General features: G+C 46.3%; 1 protein-coding gene across 7 annotated transcripts in view; it reads right to left on the bottom strand.

Moving 5' to 3' along the window:
• Nucleotides 1-21,095, bottom strand: part of ADAMTS17 (ADAM metallopeptidase with thrombospondin type 1 motif 17) — a 398,399-nt gene that overhangs the window by 288,924 nt on the left and 88,380 nt on the right. For all 7 annotated transcript variants that reach the window (XM_069559119.1, XM_069559121.1, XM_069559120.1 and 4 more), the window contains exons 5-7: nucleotides 15,982-16,065; nucleotides 15,133-15,290; nucleotides 7,812-7,855 (exon numbers count right to left, since the gene is read on the bottom strand). In XM_069559119.1, the coding sequence (XP_069415220.1) occupies nucleotides 7,812-7,855; nucleotides 15,133-15,290; nucleotides 15,982-16,065 (286 nt within the window). The remainder of the gene's footprint in view (nucleotides 1-7,811; nucleotides 7,856-15,132; nucleotides 15,291-15,981; nucleotides 16,066-21,095) is intronic.

Here is a 21,095-nt window from a genome sequence, read left to right as displayed (position 1 = left end):
TTCCAGCTTGTACTTTATCCAACCTGGCACTTTGCATGATGTACTCTGTATATAAGTTAAATAAGCAAATTGAGTGAAGCTGTCCAACTCTGCAACCCCATGGAATATAGTCTCCAGGCCAGAATACTGGAGTGGGCAGCCTATTCCTTCTCCAGGGTATCTTCCCAACACAGGGATCAAATCTGGGTCTCCCGCACTGCAGGTGGATTCTTTATCAGTTGAGCCACAGGAAAGCCCAAGAATACTAGAGTGGGTAGCCTATCCCTTCTCCAGCAGATCTTCTTGACTCAGGAATCAAGCCAGGGTCTTCTGCATTGCAGGTGGATTCTTTACCAACTGAACTATCAGGGAAGTCCAAAGTGGAAGTCACTCAGTTGTGTCCAGCTCTTTGTGACCCATTAGACTGTGCAGTCCATGGAATTTGGAATTCTAAGCAAAAGGTGACAATATACAGCCTTGACATACTCCTTTCCCAGTTTGGAACCAGTCCATTGTTCCATGTCCAGATCTATCTGCTGCTTCTCGACTTGCATACAGATTTCTCAGGAGGCAGGTAAGGTGGTCTGGTATTCCCATTACCTTCTTCCAACAACACAAGGGACAAGTCTATACATGGACACCACCAGCTGTTCAATACCAAAATCAGATTGATTCTATTATTTGCAGCTGAAGATGGATACGCTCTGTACAGTCAGAAAATATAAGACCAGGAGCTGACTGTGGCTCAGATCATGAACTCCTTATTGCAAAATTCAGACTTAAATTGAATAAAGTAGGGAAAACCACTAGACCATTCAGGTATGACCTAAATCAAATCCCCTATGGTTATACAGTGGAAGTAACAAATAGATTCAAGGGATTACATGTGATAGATAGAGTGCCTAAAGAACTATGGACAGAGGTTTGTAACATTGTACAGGAGGTGGTGATCAAAATCATCCCTAAGAAGTAGAAATGCAAAAGGGCAAAATGGTTGTCTGAGGAGGCCTTACAAATAGCTGAGAAGAGGAGAGAAGTGAAACGCAAAGGATAAAAGGAAAGATATACTCATTTGAACACAGAGTTCCAAAGAATAGCAAGGAGAGATAAGAAAGCCTTCCTAGGTGATCAATGCGAAGAATAGAGGAAAACAATAGAATGGGAAAAACTAGAGATCTCTTCAAGAAAATTAGAGATACCAAGGGAACATTTCATGCAAAGATGGACACAATAAAGGACAGAAATGGTATGGACCTAACAGAAGCAGAAGATATTAAGAAGTGGCAAGAATACACAGAACTATAAAAAAAAATCTTCATGACCCAGATAACCACGATGGTGTGATCACTCACCCCAGAGCCAGACATCCTGGTGTCAAGTGGACCTAAGGAAACATTGCTCACTATGAACAAAGCTAGTGGAGGTGATGGAATTCCAGCTGAGCTAATTCAAATCCTAAAAGATGATGCTGTGAAAAGTGCTGCACTCAATAGGCCAGCAAATTTGGAAAACTCAGCAGTGGCCACAGGACTGGAAAAGATCAGTTTTCATTCTAATCCCAAAGAATGGCAAGGCCAAAGAATGTTCAAACTACCACACAATTATACTCATCTCACACACTAGCAAAGTAATGCTCAAAATTCTCCAATCTAGGCTTCAACAGTACATGAACCAAGAACTTCCAGATGTGCAAGCTGAATTTAGAAAAGGCAGAGGAACCAGAGATCAAATTGCCAACATCTGTTGGATTATAGAAAAATCAAGAGAATTTCAGAAAAACATCTACTTCTGCTTCATTGGCTAAGCCAAAGCCTTTGCCTGTGAGTATCACAATAAACTGTGGAAAATTCTTAAAGGAAGCTATAAACAAGGTGCAAAGACAACCCTCAGAATGATGGAAAATAACAGCAAATGAAACAACTGACAAAGGATTAATTTACAAAATACACAAGCAGCTCATGCAACTCAATACCAGAAATATAAACAGCCCAATCAAAAAGTGGGCCAAAGACCTAAACAGACATTTCTCCAAAGAATACATACAGATGACTAATAAACACATGAAAAGATGCTCAACATCACTCATTATTAGAGAAATGCAAATCCAAACTACAATGAGATGCAACCTCACACCAGTCAGAATGGCCATCATCAAAAAGTCTACACACAATAAATGCTGGGAGGGTGTGGAGAAAATCTTGCACTCTTGGTGGGAATATAAATTGATACAGCCACTATGGAGAACAGTATGGAGATTCCTCAAAAATCTAGGAATTAAACTATCATATGACCCAACAATCCCACTAGTGGGCATATACCCTGGGAAAATCATAACTGAAAAGGACACGTGTACCCCAGTGCTCACTGTAGCAGTATTTACAATAGCTAGCACATGAAAGCAACCTAGATGTCCATCGACAGATGAATGGATAAAGAAGTTTTGGTATATATGCACAATGGAATATCACTCAGCTATAAAAACGAACACATTTGAGTCAGTTCTAATGAACTGGATAAACCTTGAGCCTATGATTCAGAATGAAATGTCAGAAAGAGAAAACCAAATATCATATATTAATGCATATACTTGGACTCTAGAAAGATGGTGCTGATGAACCTACTTGCAGGGCAGCAATGGAGATGCAGACATAAGAACAGACTTGCGGACACAGTAGGCAAAGGAGTGTGGGATGAATTGAAAGAGTACCATGGAAACATATATATTACCATGAGAACAATAGATAGCCAGGCAGAATTTTCTATATGATAAAATGAGCTCAAACTAGTGCTCTTTGACAACTTAGAGTGGTGGGATGGATTGGGAGGTGGGAGGGAGGTTCAAGAGGGAGTGGACATATTTATACCCATGGCTGCTTCATATTGTTGTATGCCAAAAACCCACACATTATTGTAAAGCAATTATGCTCCAATTAAATTAGATAAGTTTTTTAAAAAGATGTGTCTGGTCAACCAGGCTGCAAAGAGACATGGATGATCATGCCTGGACCACAGAGAGGCCTGGGGGTCTGGGAGGAGGAGAGCAAAGGATCAGCACGGCCTTCAGGGATCTCCCGTGCCCACGACTCTGCACTTCCCGGCACCCTCTTCTCACCTAGGAGCCCTCAGCATCAGGATGGTGGCAGGCAAGCAGATCTTGCAGGATGAAGCAACTCAACAGAGGAAAGGCCACATCCCACAAAGGCAAGTCTGAAATATGCCCCAATGGGACCACAGTGAGGCAGCAGCTGCTTCTGTTAGAGAAGAAGCCTGCTTTCCCAGATCCTCCTGCCTCAAGAGTTGTCTTCAGTTCTCCTTGAGTGTGTCTTCCCCAAGCTGGAGGTGAGTGGGACCCTTCCCCCCACAGTAGCCTAACAGGGTGGGAGGGTCTACCTGGCATGATTATTTAAACGTGTGTCCACTCGTCTGCTCCGTCGAGCTCCTGGCCAATGTGGAGCCGCTTGGTGTGGCCTCACCCCTGCAGGAATCAGGACTGCCCTAGAATCGGGGTCACGGAAGCCCCCTCACCTGTGTCAGTAGGAACCCTGCCAAGTGCACACGCGGCATGTCGGCGTCTCGGGCTTCAGTCTTAGAGCTCAGACGTGCAGAGAGCACCGTCATCCTTCGCTGTCAGCACCACCCTTCCTTGGTAAAGCACCCTCTCGGCAGACCCCCAGTACATGCACACATTGGGGACGTGCCTGTGTCTCCCCTGTGTCTCCCCGAAGGGCCAGAGCCCCCTCGCCCCCACGCAGGTCAGGGTGGAGAGAGGCAGTCACGTGATCGAGGGCAGGCCTCAGAGGCAGTGACACGTGGCTGAGGGAGCAGAGGGGGCCGTCCCCACAGCCCGGCCACCGACCTCCGCACAGGCCTCGCCCTGAGGGCCCCTCAGGCGCTAGCTGTGCTCCAAGCAGGTCCTCTAGCCTTGGTCGGTCCCACTTCTGACGGATGCCCTTTCTGCTTGTCTCCACAGCTGGGAATCCTGTCTGGGGAGCTGACTAGTGCACACTGAGCAATGTAGAGGGAGGCACTATTCATGGAACCCCAAACTCCACTCAGCACCTCAGAGATTCTTCAAATGAACCATTCAAATTTAACTTCGAAGTTTAAACTATTTTAAAATTAAACTGTTAAAAAACAGGGATTTAAACATTTATAATAGTAGGCTACCTTTGGGGGCACACCTCTGGAGGACGTGAAGGAAGCATGAGGGAACCTTCTGGGGGCTGAGAACATTCCATATCTTACTATGAGTATTGCTCTGAGAGTACAGGGATATGATTACACAACAATGTGGGCCTATTTAATGCCACTGAACTATCCACTAAAAAATGGTTAGGATGGTAAATTTTATGTTATAACCACAATTTTAAAAAACAGATTAAAACTGGACTCAAAACACTCCTTTAAAATTATTTCAATAAATAAGAGATAAACCAGAAAACAAGTATAGGCATTAATGTTTTAAATCCATCAAGATTTGTATGCTTTACTTCCTATAAGTTATATCCTAAATAAAACAACAAAGCAAAAAAAAAAAAAACAAAACAAAACACTACTACATACCAAATACAAAATGTTGATAAACCCCAAGCTTCCCCAGTTTCTCAAGGTACCAGACTATTTTATTTTCTAAAGGACTCAGGACAGCCCCTCCTACTACAGCTGGATTCTGAGATTTGAGGCAGCTGCTCAAAATCTCCTGGCGTTGGCAACTGCATATCTATGTGATTCAGATTATTTTTCCACTCTGTGGGACGCTGGAATGACAAAATCATAGTGACAGATTATGGGTAGGTAGTAGCCAGGATTAGGGAAAGACAGGGAAGGAAAGGGTGATTCAGGGCCAGCCTAAGGGAACTGTTTGGCAGGGACGAACCAGTTTTGCTCTTGATTGTTGAGGTGGATGGACGAATTTACACATGACAAAATGTCATGGAACAACAGGTAAAAGCAAACCCCAAAATGAATGAATGGAAAAATCAGTGAAACCTGAACAAGATCTGTAGTCTAGTTCACTGCGTTGTCCCAATCAGTTTCCTGGCTTTGGAAATCCACTACAGTTAGGTGAGATGTCACTATAAGAAGCCCAATGATTGATAAGAGACTTTCCTGTACTATTTTGACAACTTAAAGAACTTCTATAATTATTTCACAAAATATGAAGATAAAAAAAATATAGAAGTAAACTGGATGAGACTGCTGTAGGACTTCCATAAGCCCAGTGTTCAAATTATTATTTTCATCAAATGCACCCATTATTCTTACTGGCTAACTGGATACAAGTAAATTGTGACATATTAGGATAAATGTATACTAAATAAACACCATGTGGGTTTTGTGACTGTTTTTAAAGAAACTGACAGTATGTGGTTAAGTGTCAAATGAGTAACATTATGGATTGCACTGGGTCCTCCCCCAAACCGTAAGTTGAAGCCACAACCCTCAGCATGGAGATATTTGGGGACAGGGACTTTGAAGAGGTAATTAAGTTTAAATAAGGTCATCAGAGTGGGGCTGTGATCGAAGATAAGTGGTGTCCTTATAAAAAAAGGAGGCTGGGGCACAGGCACACACAGAGAGAAGGCACGGAGGACCCTTCTCTCGAGCAGGGGATGGCCATCTGCAAGCCAAGCAGGAAGTTCCAGGAGACATCGACCCTGTGGACGTTCCCATTCTGAACTTCAGCCTCCAGAACTGTGAGGCAATAACTGACTGTGTTTAAGCCTCCCAGTCGTGGTATTTTGCTATAACTGCCTAGCAGATGAATATAGGTCACACGGGTATGTGGTTTAGATGAGGGAAGGACGCATGAGAGAGCCAGCTGCTGTGCAGATATGATAGTGATATATTCAAAAAAAAAATTAAAGCCAGCTCTAAATGACATAAAAGAAAACCATTTCATCAGATGCACACCAATTCAAAAATATTGGCGTCTATTCATTTGCATTCAATTTTATTCCCTCATTCAATTAACAGTGGTGACCCAGCCTCTCTAGCCCTGCTAAAGGACACAGCACACGAGTTAAAGCTGTCAGAGCTGACTTGTGAACACTGGGACAGAGCAGACAGTCCTCCAGATAGCATATGCTTTGGCAGTCCCGGCAGGGGACTGCCAGAGGTGGACATACCCCAGTCCTCTCCAGTCCCAATCAGACTCAGACGGGCATCAGCTAACCCTCTCTTGAAGCCTCCTGCACGTTGCATTTGTCTAGTAATTCCATTATGGAGACAGCTCCCAAATAACAAAGCATGGATTGGCTAGTTGGTTTTTAACACTTAGTTCTCAGACTTTAGAGGATTGATAAAGTATAGTATAAAAAAATCATTTTTAAATTCTACAAGGCGGCATAAATGCTAGCTATCATTCTACAAGATTTGGAAAGACCTTATAAGTGACCTTGTCCAAAGTGACCGTTTTACGGATTATGGAGATTTACTAAGGGCTTCCCATGTGGCTCAGCCGGTAAGGAATCGGCCTGCAATGCGGGAGACCTGGGTTTGATTCCTGGGTTGGGAAGATCCCCTGAAAAAGGAAATGGCAACCCACTCCAATAGTATTCTTGCCTGGAAAATCCCATGGACAGAGGAGCTTGGCAGGCTATAGTTCATGGGGTCGCAAGGAGTAGGACTGAGTGACTTCACTTCACTGAAGGTCACCCAGCTCGTATGTGGCAGAGCCAAAGCAAAGGCTCGGGATTACCTGCTGCCAGGACTCAACGGGAAGCACAGGTTTGTAACATCTGCTGCTGCTACTGCTAAGTTGTGTCAGTCGTGTCTGACTCTGCGACCCCTTAGATGGCAGCCCACCAGGCTCCCCCATCCCTGGGATTCTCCAGGCAAGAACACTGGAGTGGGTTGCCATTTCCTTTTCCAATGCATGAAAGTGAAAAGTGAAAGTGAAGTCACTCAGTCGTGTCTAACTCTTAGCGACCCCATGGACTGCAGCCTACCAGGCTCCTCCATCCATGGGATTTTCCAGGCAAGAGTACTGGAGTGGGATGCCATTGCCTTCTCCGTGTAACATCTGAATTCCACAATAATAGATATATTCAATTCTATATCATTTTCCTTCACTTTTCCTATAATTCAGTTCCAAACTGTGCTTCTGATGGTTCAATATTTCAACCTCCTAGTGAATAGAAGTTTGTGCTACAGCAGACAAAACTGGCCACCCTCTTGGTATTTCCCCTTAGCCAAGTACTCTATTCCTGCACCCAAAGACCGGTTCCAATTCAAAATCTATGAGAGGTCTAGAGCAAGCCAGACATAACTGAGGACAGGAGAGAAAGAAAACAGCAAGTGAAGGGGAAACTGGGGAAGGTGGTACAGGCTGAAGGGCTGGGGGAGAGGGGATCGGTATTTTCCTGTGTTTCGTGTCAGTATTGCTACCGTTCGAGCAGAAAGCGATGGGCCTGGTGCCAAGGCTGAGAAACACGCCATTCCCACCACCCTGCAGTCACATCTCACCTCTGAGGACACTTGGTGAAGCTTCTGTCTCATGACCATCATGTAACTCAGTGAGGTCCCCCTCCTCACTGGTGATCAAGAGGCAACCCAGTGAGTCACCTCGGGGCAGCCTGGAGGCTCCTCCCCTGGGCTGCACTTTACATTTCTTCCCTATTAACCCTTTGTCTAGATGACTTCTGCCATAAGAAATTGCAACACTTTGTAGGAAAGAAGAAAAGCAAAATAAAATCAAAGACCAAATTTATCAAAAACAGAGGGAACAGAAAAAGCAGAGCTTCTCTAAGGATGGCGCTTTCAGACTGGAAGGGTTATCACGTCTCCACGTTATCAGAGAGTACAGAGTTATTATTTAACTCTAAACTTACCAACGGTGTCACAAGGTTCATCTTTGTGTACGCAGAAATCTGTCCTAAAAAAATTTTTAAAAAGACATAGTCAGGTGTGTGCAGTACCTCCAAGAATAAGAGAAGAAAACATGTCAATTAATTTTGATTATTTGTCTTGCCAATAACAAAGTTATTACTTCGTCATGAATTATAATGAAAAATCATAACTAGCAGTGTGGGTTTTTTTTTTTGCCAAGATTTCCAACTGATAGGCCCAGTAACCCCACATAAGACCCTGTTTTCATAACTAAACTATTCCACACATAACACTTAGTTGCTGGAAAGACTCCATCCAATGATGGAAGTTGCAGAAGACGATGCTTACCAAGTCATCGATCAGAGACAATTATTTGTCAGTATTATCACACTAATAGTGACTTCCTAAGTTACTCTACTTGGGCAGGAACTGGTTTTATATGCTTGAATGACCATATATCACTTACATGAGAACACAACAAGAGAGTCATTTCTAAAAGTTATATTTTGGGACTTCCCAGGTGGTTCAGATGGTGAAGAATATGCCTGCAATGCAGGAGAACCAGGTTCGATCCCCGGGTTGGGAAGATCCCCTAGAAAAGGGAATGGCAACCCACTCCAGTATCCTTGCCTGGAGAATCCCATGGACAGAGGAGCCTGGTGGGCTACAGTCCATGGGGTCATAATGAGTCGGACACGACTGAGCTGGTAACACACTGGGGGTCCAGTGGCTAAGACTCCACACTCCCCATGCAGGGGGCTGGGGTTCATTCCCTGGTCAGGGAACTAAGATCCCACATGCTGTGTGGTGCAAACAAACAAACAAAAAGTTATGTTCTTTAAAGCTCCCTGGGATTTCCCAGGTGCGTGGCTCTGTACAAATGAAAAGCAAAGATGCTTGAAATCTGGTATAGCCCTGGTTCTGCAGGTACCAGGGGCTCCATCTGGACCTTTCTTTCTGCCCATAAATGCCCACAGGTGGAAGCTAACCAGAGCACTGGCTGAGGCGGTATCTTGCCCAAGACTCAGCAAGAACAGCAGTGCCTGGCCCCACGCTCATTCTCCCATGGGGACCTGTGGGAGCTCGGAGAAATCCCCCCCTCATCCACTCCAGTGAAGCTTCAGGCTGAAATTCATTGTAAGGCACCTCTTTTCATTTGACTTAAAAAAAACTCTCTGGGAAGAAAACCAGGGCCAGCCTGACGATGCGGGCACTAAGCAATGCTGAGAACGAAAGTGGTGTCCTGCCTGGGCTGTACACCGCCTTCCCTTTCTGACAGTCCACCCACTTCGGCATTCAATGTCCTCCATTCCTCTCCCACCTTCTATCAAAAAAATCTATTCTCAGGGAAGGGATCTCCCGCTCACACTGGGGAAGATGACAAGAAGGCAGTGCAATACCGTCAGCTTTCCTTTTCCCTCCAACCCACAGCACATTCTGTCCCATTGTCTCCATAATGTAACCTGGGCTTCCCAGGGAGTGCAGTGGTGAAGAATCTGCCTGTCAATGCAGGAGATTCAAGAGACACAGCTTCAATCCCTGCGTCAGGAAGATCCCTTGGAGGAGCAAATGGCAACCCGCTCTAGTATTCTTGCCAGGAGAATCCCATGGACAGAGGAGTCTGGAGGGCCATAGTCCATGGGGTCACAAAGAGTTGGACACAACTGAATGACTGAGCACAGAACAGAACAATGTAACCCATGCCTAACACCCCTCAGCAGTATGCGGCTGCCCACATGAACGGAGCAAAACCTGCGTGTTCCCAGCACCAGCTCTGCTTCAGGCTGGCTTGAACGCTGTCAAAGATTCTACCGAGCCCCTAGACCATAAAGTCCAGATCTGTAGGCGTGAAGACTCCACGTGGGGTTCTGAGGTACAGAATACCCTGGTCGAGCCACCGCCTCAGGCCTGCCAGGCACCCCAGACGTCCTGCGAGCCCAGAGGAAGGGGCAGCCAGCGGGGGGCAGCAGCTTGGAGGGGCGGCCCTGAAGCTGGGACAGAAAGCGGGAGGCAAGTGGGCCAAGGCGCTTGGCAACCCACCTGAGTGCTGCTGACTGCACTTCTAATCTTTCACAATAAACATGTATTTTGGTAATCAATTTTAAAACAGTTTTATCAAAGGATAAAAGGAAGCCTTGAAGACCCCCATGCTTTTCACAATCCCCTCCAAAACCAAGGGAGCCTCCGTGGAAATGGAGATGGAATAACCATAGGGAAACAAAGACTCGTGCCTTGCTTTTTTCTGTCAAAGATAACTTTCAGAAGACTAATTACAGGCAATAGAGAGTGGCAAGGAAGACGCAGAGGCAGAGAGGAAACCAAATAAAATTAGGAACATAAATATATTCACGGGCCTTGTATTTAACCAACCCCAACTCAACTTTCTTGACCTGACACTCCCCACTGGAATGTTCTGAGCATGTCACTCACATACACACACACACACACACAACCAGACTGGCCTGAGACCTCGCTCCAGGGTTTCCCAGAGCAAGCAACTGAAAGTGTCATCCCATTGCCTCACTTGGGCAAAGGGAGAAAGGCTGTGTGGCCATTAACTCATAGGAGAGAACTGAACAGGCTGACAGGGCTGCTGAGGGAACCGGCCGCCCCTCCTCCTGTCTGGCTCTCTGGCCAGCTTGGGAGAAGACGCTTAAAGGGCACGGTGTGTCCTCTCATCGCGGCCTCCCTGTAGGGAAATGGGTGGTCCCAAGAGACAGACCCTGCAGCATCCCCCGCTGCTTCTCCTGAGGAGGTAGGTTCACAGGGGGCCAAGTTCAATTAGAGGCCTGCTTTGAAAGGGTCATCAAAATCTGAATCTTCTCCCCCCTTCCTGTTCACGGTCCTTTCTGAGAAAAGGAAAGTAAAGCCATCCGCCTGCAGGGGCAGCTTCATCTCTAGGTTCCCTGGCTCCTACGTGCCAGAAGGGCTGCAGGGGTCAATAGAGAAATGGAAAAGAAAACATAAAAAAGTGAGGGTTCCAGCGCAGCTCTCCAGTCGTTACGTCAGCTCACATTCACATTCCACCGTTTCTACCTCAAGAAAAGGCTACGTGGATCTACAGGCCAGAGCGGGCTCCACGGATGTCTGAGCTGTACCATCACACAGGCCCCTCACCCAGAAGCCTCCCATGCCCCAACTTGCTTTAATGCTCTGCCCTCAGCGTCTTGAAACTCTTGACAATGTTTTAGCGTGCGATCCCACACTTTCTTTCTGCACTGGGCACAAGTTACACAGCTAATCCTGTACATCTCCTATTGCCTGGCATGCAGTTGGGGCTTAATAAATACTGACTCCTTTATGAAATGACTGGCATACATTTCCAGGCCACTTTCAACATGCCTTATCAGCTCCCTCATGGCCTTATCTTTCCCCAGTGTTTAAAAGTGTAACGCCACAGGTACCTACCGATCTGTCCCATGAGCAAGACCAAAGGCTGAGAGAAGACCATCCCTGGGGCTGGGAAGGGACTGGGTGGAGTCACATGGGAAGAGAAAGGGGAGGGACAGCTGGACACGTCCCAGGGGTCATGCTCTGGGCTGGCCACACGTGTCCCTACAGCTATTTTCCAGGAGCACAGACCTGGGTCTTGGGGGTAAAACTCCTGGCTTTCTGGAGGAGATGTGGAGCCAAAGGTGAGGCCACGACAGGTGTGAAGCTCCCTGAGGCCCAGTCTGTGTGGGTCCTGCCTGGCCCCCAGGCTCAGTCTACTGAGAGGTCCTTGCTGGCCCCACACGGCTGCAGCTGCTGGAGACACAGCACCCACCACTCCTGTCTCAGCAGCTTCTGCTCGATGTGATGTCATGCTCCCTTCTCAGCGGCTGGCCATATGTACGGCTGGTGGGTGCCCAGGAAGATATGCTCTCGGGCTCAGCCACAGCCCAGATGGAAAACAAAAGGCAAAGAAACCACACCGGCCAGTCCCAGGACTGGAGGATGCCGGCCCCTGAATACGGCCAGCCTGCACGGCCTCCAGTTAGACCCTCAGTGCGGATTACTCTGGGGGGAAGGGCCGCTGGTCCAGAGCGGCAGCTGCCTTGTACCTGATTTCCCTGTGAAGATGCCAGCCCATCAGTATCCCAGCCCAGGGAACCGCAGCTCATAGCCTCTGATTTCTAAACGGTGCGGCTCAGTCCCGTGGGCTTCCAGCCCCAGCTCTGTGGCTGCCACCCTGTCCTCGTAGGAGGGCTTCAGTGTAACGTCTCTGAGGACCCAGGAGATGGACAGCACTCCACAGTTTACCTATCATTAGTAATGTTGTTATGAATAGAGGTGTATGAATACTTCTTTAAAACTGTGCTTTCAGTGCTTTCAGAAGCGAAATTGCTAGATCATACGGTAGCTCTATTTTTAATTTTTCGAGGAACTGCCATACTGTTCTCCACAGAGGCTGCACCATTTTACTTTCCCACCAACAGGGCACAAGGGTTCCAATGCTTCCACATCCTCGCCAACACTTGTTCTGTTGTCTGGTGTTTTGTTTTAATAACAGGCATCCTAACGTGTGTGAGGTGTAAAGAACATTTTTATGCAAAATATTTCCAGTATGGTAAATAAGCTGTTGGGACACAGGAAAAAGAGGAGAAAGCTGAATGGGAAGCATTCTGAGGCTGAGGGTGCATTCAGACTCTCTCGTGGCGTTTTGTAAAAAGGCTAATCCAGAAGCTTTGTCAGCACTAACTTTGGTAATATCTATTGCCTATGATAAAAAGGCTATTTGTTCCCAAACCAAAACCACTTACAAGTATTTTCTCCCCTAGACAAGAAAGGAAACAGCAGGAAGGTGAATAAGCAATATAGAGGAAATTCCCCTAGGTTATTTTTAACAAAACACCAGAATTTATACATTTCATATAGTATTTATGTAGACCACTTTCAAGGTAATAAACTTGGAAGTTTAGCTGCGTATTCCAAAGGTGATATTATACAGAGCTCCTTTCTAGGAAAATTTGTCCTCCTCATCGAATTATCATTTGGAAAATCAATCACATTAATCTATAGTCACCTATAGACAAGGTTCCCAAGGAACCATACCTGTTCCCCAAATCAAACCCATTCTCAAAGGCTGTAGCATACACTTAGTACAATCCTCAGTGCTTTACCGAATGCCCCAGAGGCTCGAAAATCCATTTCAAAGAGCATGGAAGCCTCTGATTAGTGAGTGTGGGGGCCAGAGCTGCTGGAAGAGATGGCATCCAGGGGTTCCCATCACTGACAGGGGTGGGCAAACGCAGCTTAAAGCAAGTACAAGGTCATGCTCACCCCTTGTCTTTGGTGCCTAGTAGACCACCAGCCACATGTAAGCAATTTGAATTACTGGATAGACTTCTCAAATGTCCCGTTATACATTTAATCACGTCTTGTAGAAGCAGCAAGTGTTCTCGTAAGGGATCAGTGTGCTACGGACCACATTTTAACCCTTTAGACCGATGAATCATCTACACATGTGATTAGGTATCTCTTCGGTGTCTGGTGTTGGCAATGTGCATGTTCTAGGTTCTTTGAGAAGGCTAGTGAGCTGTAATACCTGGTGCCTGAGGCTGAGATCACAGAACACATCTGGCTACCTTCAGGACGACATCAAGCCAGGGGCCTGTACGTGGCCCAACAGATACAAACTGAGAGCCTTTCTGGGCTCGAACCCAAAGTCTTAAACCAGATTTAACTCCTCTTAGAGGAGTAGGCTATCTTCATGCTAAAGACACAGTAAGCTGTTCCCTTTCTCTGAACTCAAAGAAAAAAGAAAGCATTTAATTTTGAAAGTAGTTTCTTAAAAAACAAAATCTTAAAACCAAGGTTGATACATTCATTCAAAAAGTAAAACACTGTATTTTAATCTAGTGGGTTAAACTGTCATGAATCATTTCCACATATTTTCTAAAAGGGGATTTTGGTGAGAACACATAGTACATTTTATTTACATTACTGAGGTAAAACAATCAAGGAAAATCGGTTTTTCCAGGAGAAATTTGAGACATAGGAAAAAATTAAATGGCCAAATCTATACCTACAGTGAGTTGAATTGTGTCCCCCAAAAGACATGTTTAAGTCCTAACCCCCGGTCCCAGGGAATGTGATCTTATTCGGAAAGAGAGTCACTGCAGCTGTAATCAAGTTAAGATGAGGCCACACTGCATTAGGCTGGGCCCCAATCCAGTGACTGGTGTCCTTACAAGAAGCAGGAAATGGGGACACGGGGAGAACACCACGGGACGATGGGGGAGAGACCGGAGAGGTGCGTCCACAGACTGGGGATGCCCAGGACTGCGGCCACCTCCGCAAGTCAGGGAGGAGGAGGGATCCTGCCTCCTGGCTTCAGAGAGAGCAAGGCCCTGCCCACACCTTGACTTCAGACTCCTAGCCTCCAGAACTGTGAGAAAATACATTTCTGGTTTTTTGAAGCCACACATTTTGTGGTAGTTTGTTACCGCCGCCCTAGAAAACTAAAATAACATTGCTGCCATCTACACAGAGAGATGCCTTTGATTACTACTGCCCAGCAGGGTCCCTGGCCCCCCTCTCAACCAGGAAGAGTACATCCAGCTCTGCAGACGTGAAGCTCAGTTCCTGGCTTCAAATGGAACCTCTCTGTGAATTCCACGGGCCTCTCTGCCTGCTGCTGTGTCCTGAGAGTGCCCATAGATGGGGCTGTGCACAGCACACACATTCACCTACACGGACTTCTTGAAGCTGCCTTGCACGGGCTCAGTTGCTTTAGTCATGTCCTACTCTTTATGACTCCGCCAGACTCCTCTGTCCATGGGATTCTCCAGGCAAGAATTACTGGAGTGGGTTGCCATGCCCTCCTCCAGAAGATCTTCTTGACCCAGGGATCGAACCCATGTTTCCTACATCTCCTAGAGTGCAGGTCGATTCTTAACCGCTGAACCACTGGGGAGCATAGACTTCCCTCAACAGGAAGACTGGGGCATCCACTCCCTCCAGTTAGGAAGCAGCCTCATACACAGGTGAGCTCTTTTCAGTGAGCATTATATTTGGTGTTGGGAAGAGGCAGTAGACAAATTTTCTTGCAGTTTTAAGAGTCTTGGGTAACTAGAAATCAGTAGTTTTATATTCGTAACAGCAATAACAATAATAATAGCTAATACTGTTGTCCTTACTTTGGGCCACTATGAAAGTGCTTCCCATGCTCATTTAATCCTCACATCTCAGAGGCAGAGCCATCATTTATCCCCAATTCACAGATGAGGAATTCAAGGTTCAGACAAGTGGCCAAAGGTCTGATTTTCAAGCCTGGATTTCTCTCCAATGGGAAATGCCTTCCCTCTCACGTCTGCAGCTCCAGGCCAAGTCCAGCTTTACCTGGTCACGAATACAGCAGCATCCACGGGGGGCGTGTCGTCCTTGCCTCCTGGAACCTGGTTGTTGCCGAGGTACCGTGCACCTCCGTACTCTTCATTCTGCCAGTGACAGAAGCTCTCCAGGGACCGCTCACCATGATGCCCAATGGACAACTTGGCCTAAAAGAAATCGAGGGGCAGTTACAGAAGCAACTTCCCAGGGAAGCCAGAGTTTATGTTCAGACCACAGTGCGGGTATTAAGGAAGAGACAGCTGCTCACAGGGGCATTATTCAATGTCACCTACCCACAGTGCTGGTAGGCAGATGCAGAGACCCAGAGAGAGGCTACCAGGGCCTTACCTATAAGTTAGGATGAAGACTATCTTATTAAAGAAAAGCTTTCTTCCTTTTGGCAAACTGAACAGCATACCCAGCTTTTTCATCTGCACTGCTTAACTCTTTAGGTAACACTTTTGTAAGGAAATGTACTCAATCAAGACCAGAAAACGGTGCTACAGTGCAACCAAATTTGGCCTGAAGCTTGGTATAGCTCCAAAAGGCTAGCCGTGATCCCAAAGATCTCAGCGTCAACTCTGCACCCAGGAGACACGGGAGAATGAAGGCGGGGGGACAAAGGTCCACTGCTCAGGGTTTCCCTAGAGGCTGAGGTTACGTGCACGCCAGTAGCAGTGGCTGTCCCCCTCCCACCAGGCATCCCGGGTCCCTGGCCTGGGGCACACTGCTGCCACCTGCAGAGCCAGGGACAGAGGACAAAACAGAACACCTGGACTCCTCCTCAGCACTCAACAGCCATTAAGAAGCCTAAGGACCAGATACGTTTTCTGTTTAACTGTGCTGATGGAGACTTACAGGACGTTGTCGTAGCAGGACAAGCTTGGTAACCTGAATGTTGACTTTAATTCCAAGGCTCTGGTGCTGAAACATATTGTATACCTGCCAAGAGAGAAAAAAAGAAATGTAGAGAGATACAAAAAGTGAAAAAAAAAAAAAAAAACAACAGCAGTATCCTAAAACAAACAAAAGATATTAGATAAAAACTAAGGATATCTGAACAAACTATAGACTTCAGTCAATAATAATCAACAACACTGCCCCATTGGTTATAATATATCATATTAATGTAAGATGTCAATTACAGGGGAAATTATGAATGGGAATTCTATGTACTGTCAATTTTTTAATAAATCTAAAACAAAATATAAATGAATGAAATATAAATGTATTCATTTATAAATTAATGAAATATAAATTATGTTCATTAAATGTTAATTACTTTAAAATATTTTTTAAAAACTGTGTTCTTCCAGTACAAAAAAATCTAAATATATGATTTGCAATCATATATAAATACATGAAATTCAAATTTCAATGTTCATAGATATTTATCGGAACAAAAAATACATACATGTAAGATATATAACCCAGATTTTATTTAAAAGGCCTTCTGAGACAGAAAAAATTCCCATAAATATAAATTCCTCAAAAGAAACTTGCATAACAGGAAACTCTGGAATCACATACATGTGAGGGCATACAAGCTTACACGCAAAGACCAACTGGAAATAAGCTGGTTGGAAAAAAATGCATAGGATGGGTGAATTTGAAAAAAAAAAAAAAAAGAAATAACGTCAGCTGATTCTGGAGTTTCCTGCAGGAGGGTGAAGAGGATCTTCCTGACGGGATGGGCAAAGTCCGTGCCTGTGGCCCTCTGCCACGTGCCAATCTGCATCATCCCTAACCCTCCTCACAACCCATCACAGGTGGTGTCTCCACCAACCTCGATTCAATGAAATAAAGCCACCTGCTCAGGACTCACAGTCAACTATGACCATAATCCAAACCCAGCTTTGTCCAGCCATAAAGGTTACATTCCTATTTTACCTGAAGTCCTCATTCTAGCCAAAGTCTGTCATGAGGTACAGTAACAGAAAAGCATACGCCCCCTTAATGCTGCACCTCTTGTTGGTAGAACGTAGCTACAGGGGTCTCAACATCAAGAAATCACAGAACTCAAGGGGAAGAAGGATAGGAAAAGTCAAGTAAGACAGAAGAATGAAAGTTGATGTAGATAGAAAAAAAAAACATTGGATTTGAGGACCCCCAGATCATGACATCCTCCTGAGTTCCTTCTCAGGAGAGAGTGGGATTCAGGAGGCAGAATGGACTAGGTCATAAGGGTAGCAGTATAAGATACAGAGGGAAAAGGTAAGAACCTTTTAAATATTCCCTTTTCCTTTTAAATTAGGAAAATACTTTTGTTTCATTATGTCCTTTTCCCAATGTTATTGATATATAATTGCCTTAGGTTCAGGTATACAAAATGATGCTAATGCTGGGAAAGATTGAAGGCAGGAGGAGAAGGGAACAACGGAGGATGAGATGGTTGGACGGCGTCACCAACTCAATGGACATGAATTTGTGCAAACTCTGGGAGACGGTGAAGGACAGGAAAGCCTGATGTGCTGCCGTCCATGGGGTCGCAAAGAGTCGGACATGACTGAGCGAATGAATAACTAACATGATGATTATATATCCTATATACCACAGTATATATAATATAGTAAACATATACATATCTCAAAATGATTACCACAGTAAGTTTAGTTAACATGCCTCACCCCACACAGTTACAACTGCTTTTCTTGTGAAAGAACTTTTAAGACCTACTCTCTTAGCAACTCTCTAGACTTTCCCGGCAGCTCAGATGGTAAAGAATCTATCTGCAATGTGGGAGGCCTGGGTTCGATCCCTGGGTCAGAAAGATCCCCTGCAGAAGGGAATGGCAACCAACTTAAGTATTCTTGCCTGGAGAATTCCACAGACAGAGGAGCCTGGCAGGCTACAGTCCATAGGGTCACAAAGAGTCAGACACAACTGAGAGACTTTCACTCTTCGCAGCTTTCAAATATATGATACTATAGTGTTAACTATAGTCACCATGCTGTACACTACATTCCCAGGACTTATTCATCTTATAACTAGAAGCTTGTACCTTTGACCATCTCCACCCGTATCCCTACTCTCAGCCTCTGGGAACCACCAATCTGTTCTCTGTATCTGTAAGTTCAGTTTTTTTTTAGATTTCACTTATACATGAGATCATACCATATCTGTTTCTAACTTACTTCACTTGATTTTGAATATGTTACTTTTTTCCTGATAGACATAATCTAGAGGGAGAATTTTTCAGCAGGGGCCTGAAAACTCTCTCTCCAGGACATCAGCAGCAACAGAAAGCAATGGCTGCAGCCAACAGCGTGGCCACAGTTAATCCAGGCCATGAGAAGCTGGACGCAGCACTGGGCACGGAAGCTGCAGAAACCAGGCACGCAGTGTCTGAGCATCTGTGCGACAGAGGAATTAGCTGTGCCAGTGCTTGGACTTTTCTCTTTGAAAACTATTATTAAAGCAAAGCAATCTTCGTGTAATTTAATATTCTTTCCCACAAGGAAAAAGACAACATATTCAGTTCTTCTGTTCTCACTCCCTCCTTCCAAAACTTTTTCTTTCCTTAAGAACAAAATTGCAGTCATTTTTTAAATTCTGGATCATCTGTAAGCCAATTCTGAAGTCATGCCTTAGCTACCTATCCCCAAACCTGGGTGAAGAAAGGAAAAGCACATAACTTTTTCCTTGTTTCGATAGTCTGAGAACCACCCAATGGCTATAAATCAAATCTTTCCAGAAATATTCAGCCTTAGGATTGGGCCCAAACTAGAAAACCTCAATTCAAAACATGAAAACTGGGAAGAATAAAAACTTTAAATTATGAGGGAGAAAATTCAAGTCACAGAGGGTTTCAAAGCGCAATCGAAACATTGCCTGTAACAGTAACACCAGCCAAAGACATTAAAGAATGCTGCAGGTTTAAAGGAACAACACAGGAAACCAGTTCTCAGGGTGTTCTGACACAGCCCCAGAAAGCAGCATAAAGAACGGAGCCTGAACGTAATGACACAGGTTTCAGCAAGGACAGAACCATAGGGACACAATCCCTCCGCAGCATTGCTGCGTTTTTCCTCTCCACCTGAGGACAGTTCAGTACATTCTGTATAAGGCTCAGGTGCCATCCTTGGAACAAATACACAAAAAATACGTGAGCTGGAGCAGGAGAAAAGCTTCATGCTCCAGGAGCTGGGATGGAGGGCGAGATGGGGACCTGTTTAATGAGCACCGAGTTTCAGTTTTGCCAGATAACAAAGTTCTCAGGTTTGGTTGCTCAACAATGTGAATACATGTAACGATCTTAAGCTGCACACTTAACGGCTAAAATGGTAAATTCTGCTATGTGGATTTACCAAATTAAAACTTATTCATTAGCTAACTTAAGAAGCCTCATGCTCTCAAGATGTTCTCTAGGAAGCCTGCAGGAAGCTACCCGCCTTGATGTGTAACCGGGAGGCTCGCGTTCAGGAGAGCTAGTATGGGAACCTGATTGCGGCTGAAGCGTCTTTTCCCGGGGGCAGACACGCGCTCTTCCGCGGGGGCCGGGACCAAGCCAGGCCGGCCAGCTGAAAACCCGACGGCACCCGAGAACACAAAGCAGCAGGCCTCAGAAATGTGTAGCAAAGGCTGCCTGTCTTCCTCGCCCGTGTGGAAATGCACGCTCGGGAGAGCCGTGGAGGTGGCGGCCCCATGATCTTTAGGGAGACACCTGGTTGGAGAGGGAGCGGCGCAGTGATGTCTGGAGTCTGTCCCGCTCCGGCTGGCTGCGTCCTGGCGCGCTCAGAGCCCCGGCTGCGTCCACCGCATCGGCACCCGGGGGCTGAGCCAGGGCCCTGCAGCCAGCAGCGCAGCAACCTGGGGACACCGTCAGGGAGGAGCAGACAGGGACAGGTGACGGGGCACGTGGAAGGAGCTGGTCCAAGGCCGGGTAGGGGCGCTGTTCGCAGCGCCAGGCCGGTGGGGTGGGCGGGGAGGGTGCTCACAAGAGCACCACCTACCAGCGTGACTCAGGGCCTCCCTAGGGACAGAGCGGAACCAGAGATGACACGCTCACATCGCCGGCTGCACCCACCCAGGCCCCACCTTGGAGGGGGCTATATTCTCCAGCAGTCCCTCTGACCGGGGTCCCTGAAGCAGCAGCAACACCCCATGGGCACAATTTGGAAATGCATTCTGGAGCCCACCCCAGACCCAATGAATCAGACAGCCAGCGGGGAGACGAGCCGTCTGCATCCACCAAGCCCCCCAGCATCCCTAGGCTGTGGGAACCAGTGAGCCTTCCAACACACCGCCAGTCTCTGCTCACCAGAGAGAGGCTTGTTGTATGTTTCACATGGTAATTGAGTCAAATTGATGTCATTTTTCCTCCAAACAGAACTCGCCTGGAATGTCTCAGGTTTTCGTTCCACTCTGTGGTTGTTAAGGAAGCTAAAAACAACCAAAGCTCTGTCAAGTGGCCCCATTTTCCAGTTTGGCTGCCCGGACCCAGGGCTTCGAGTGTCAGCACCACCTGTTTCCGTCTGCAATTTGTTCTGGAAAATATTCCTGCTCCAGTGTCACCGCCACCCCCAAGCAGAGGAGAATCAAGTCATGCATACAGAAAAGGCACTACAGCACAGTTGGAAAATCAGCCAGATTTTCAAATCACTCAGGGCACGGGCTGCAGCTTGCTGACAGCTCAGAGATCCAGGTCTGGGCGAAGTGTCTCTCTTGACACGTAACCGCACAGGTAAGCATTCCTGCAATGGGACGAGGACTGCTGGACACACAGCCCAGCGGGACCCTAGCTCCCTCTTAGCCAGGAGGGAGGGATCTTTTAAGTCACAGCTGAGCCGTGCAGCAGCCTTTCAGCTCACTCACCGCCAAGCTGAGCACCGGGGCACCACGCCCTGCCCTCCCATCACCCACAGAAGCACCTCTCTCTCTGCCTCTCAGATGCCAGGATGACCCTACTGGCCGGCTCCTTATGTCAGGGCAATGCCTTCCCTTCTAAGTAGAGGGTCATCATCACAGAGGTG

Source organism: Ovis canadensis, chromosome 18, assembly GCF_042477335.2.
Source record: "Ovis canadensis isolate MfBH-ARS-UI-01 breed Bighorn chromosome 18, ARS-UI_OviCan_v2, whole genome shotgun sequence".
Classification (NCBI taxonomy): Eukaryota; Metazoa; Chordata; class Mammalia; order Artiodactyla; family Bovidae; genus Ovis; species Ovis canadensis.
This window is presented reverse-complemented; position numbering and strand designations above follow the sequence as displayed.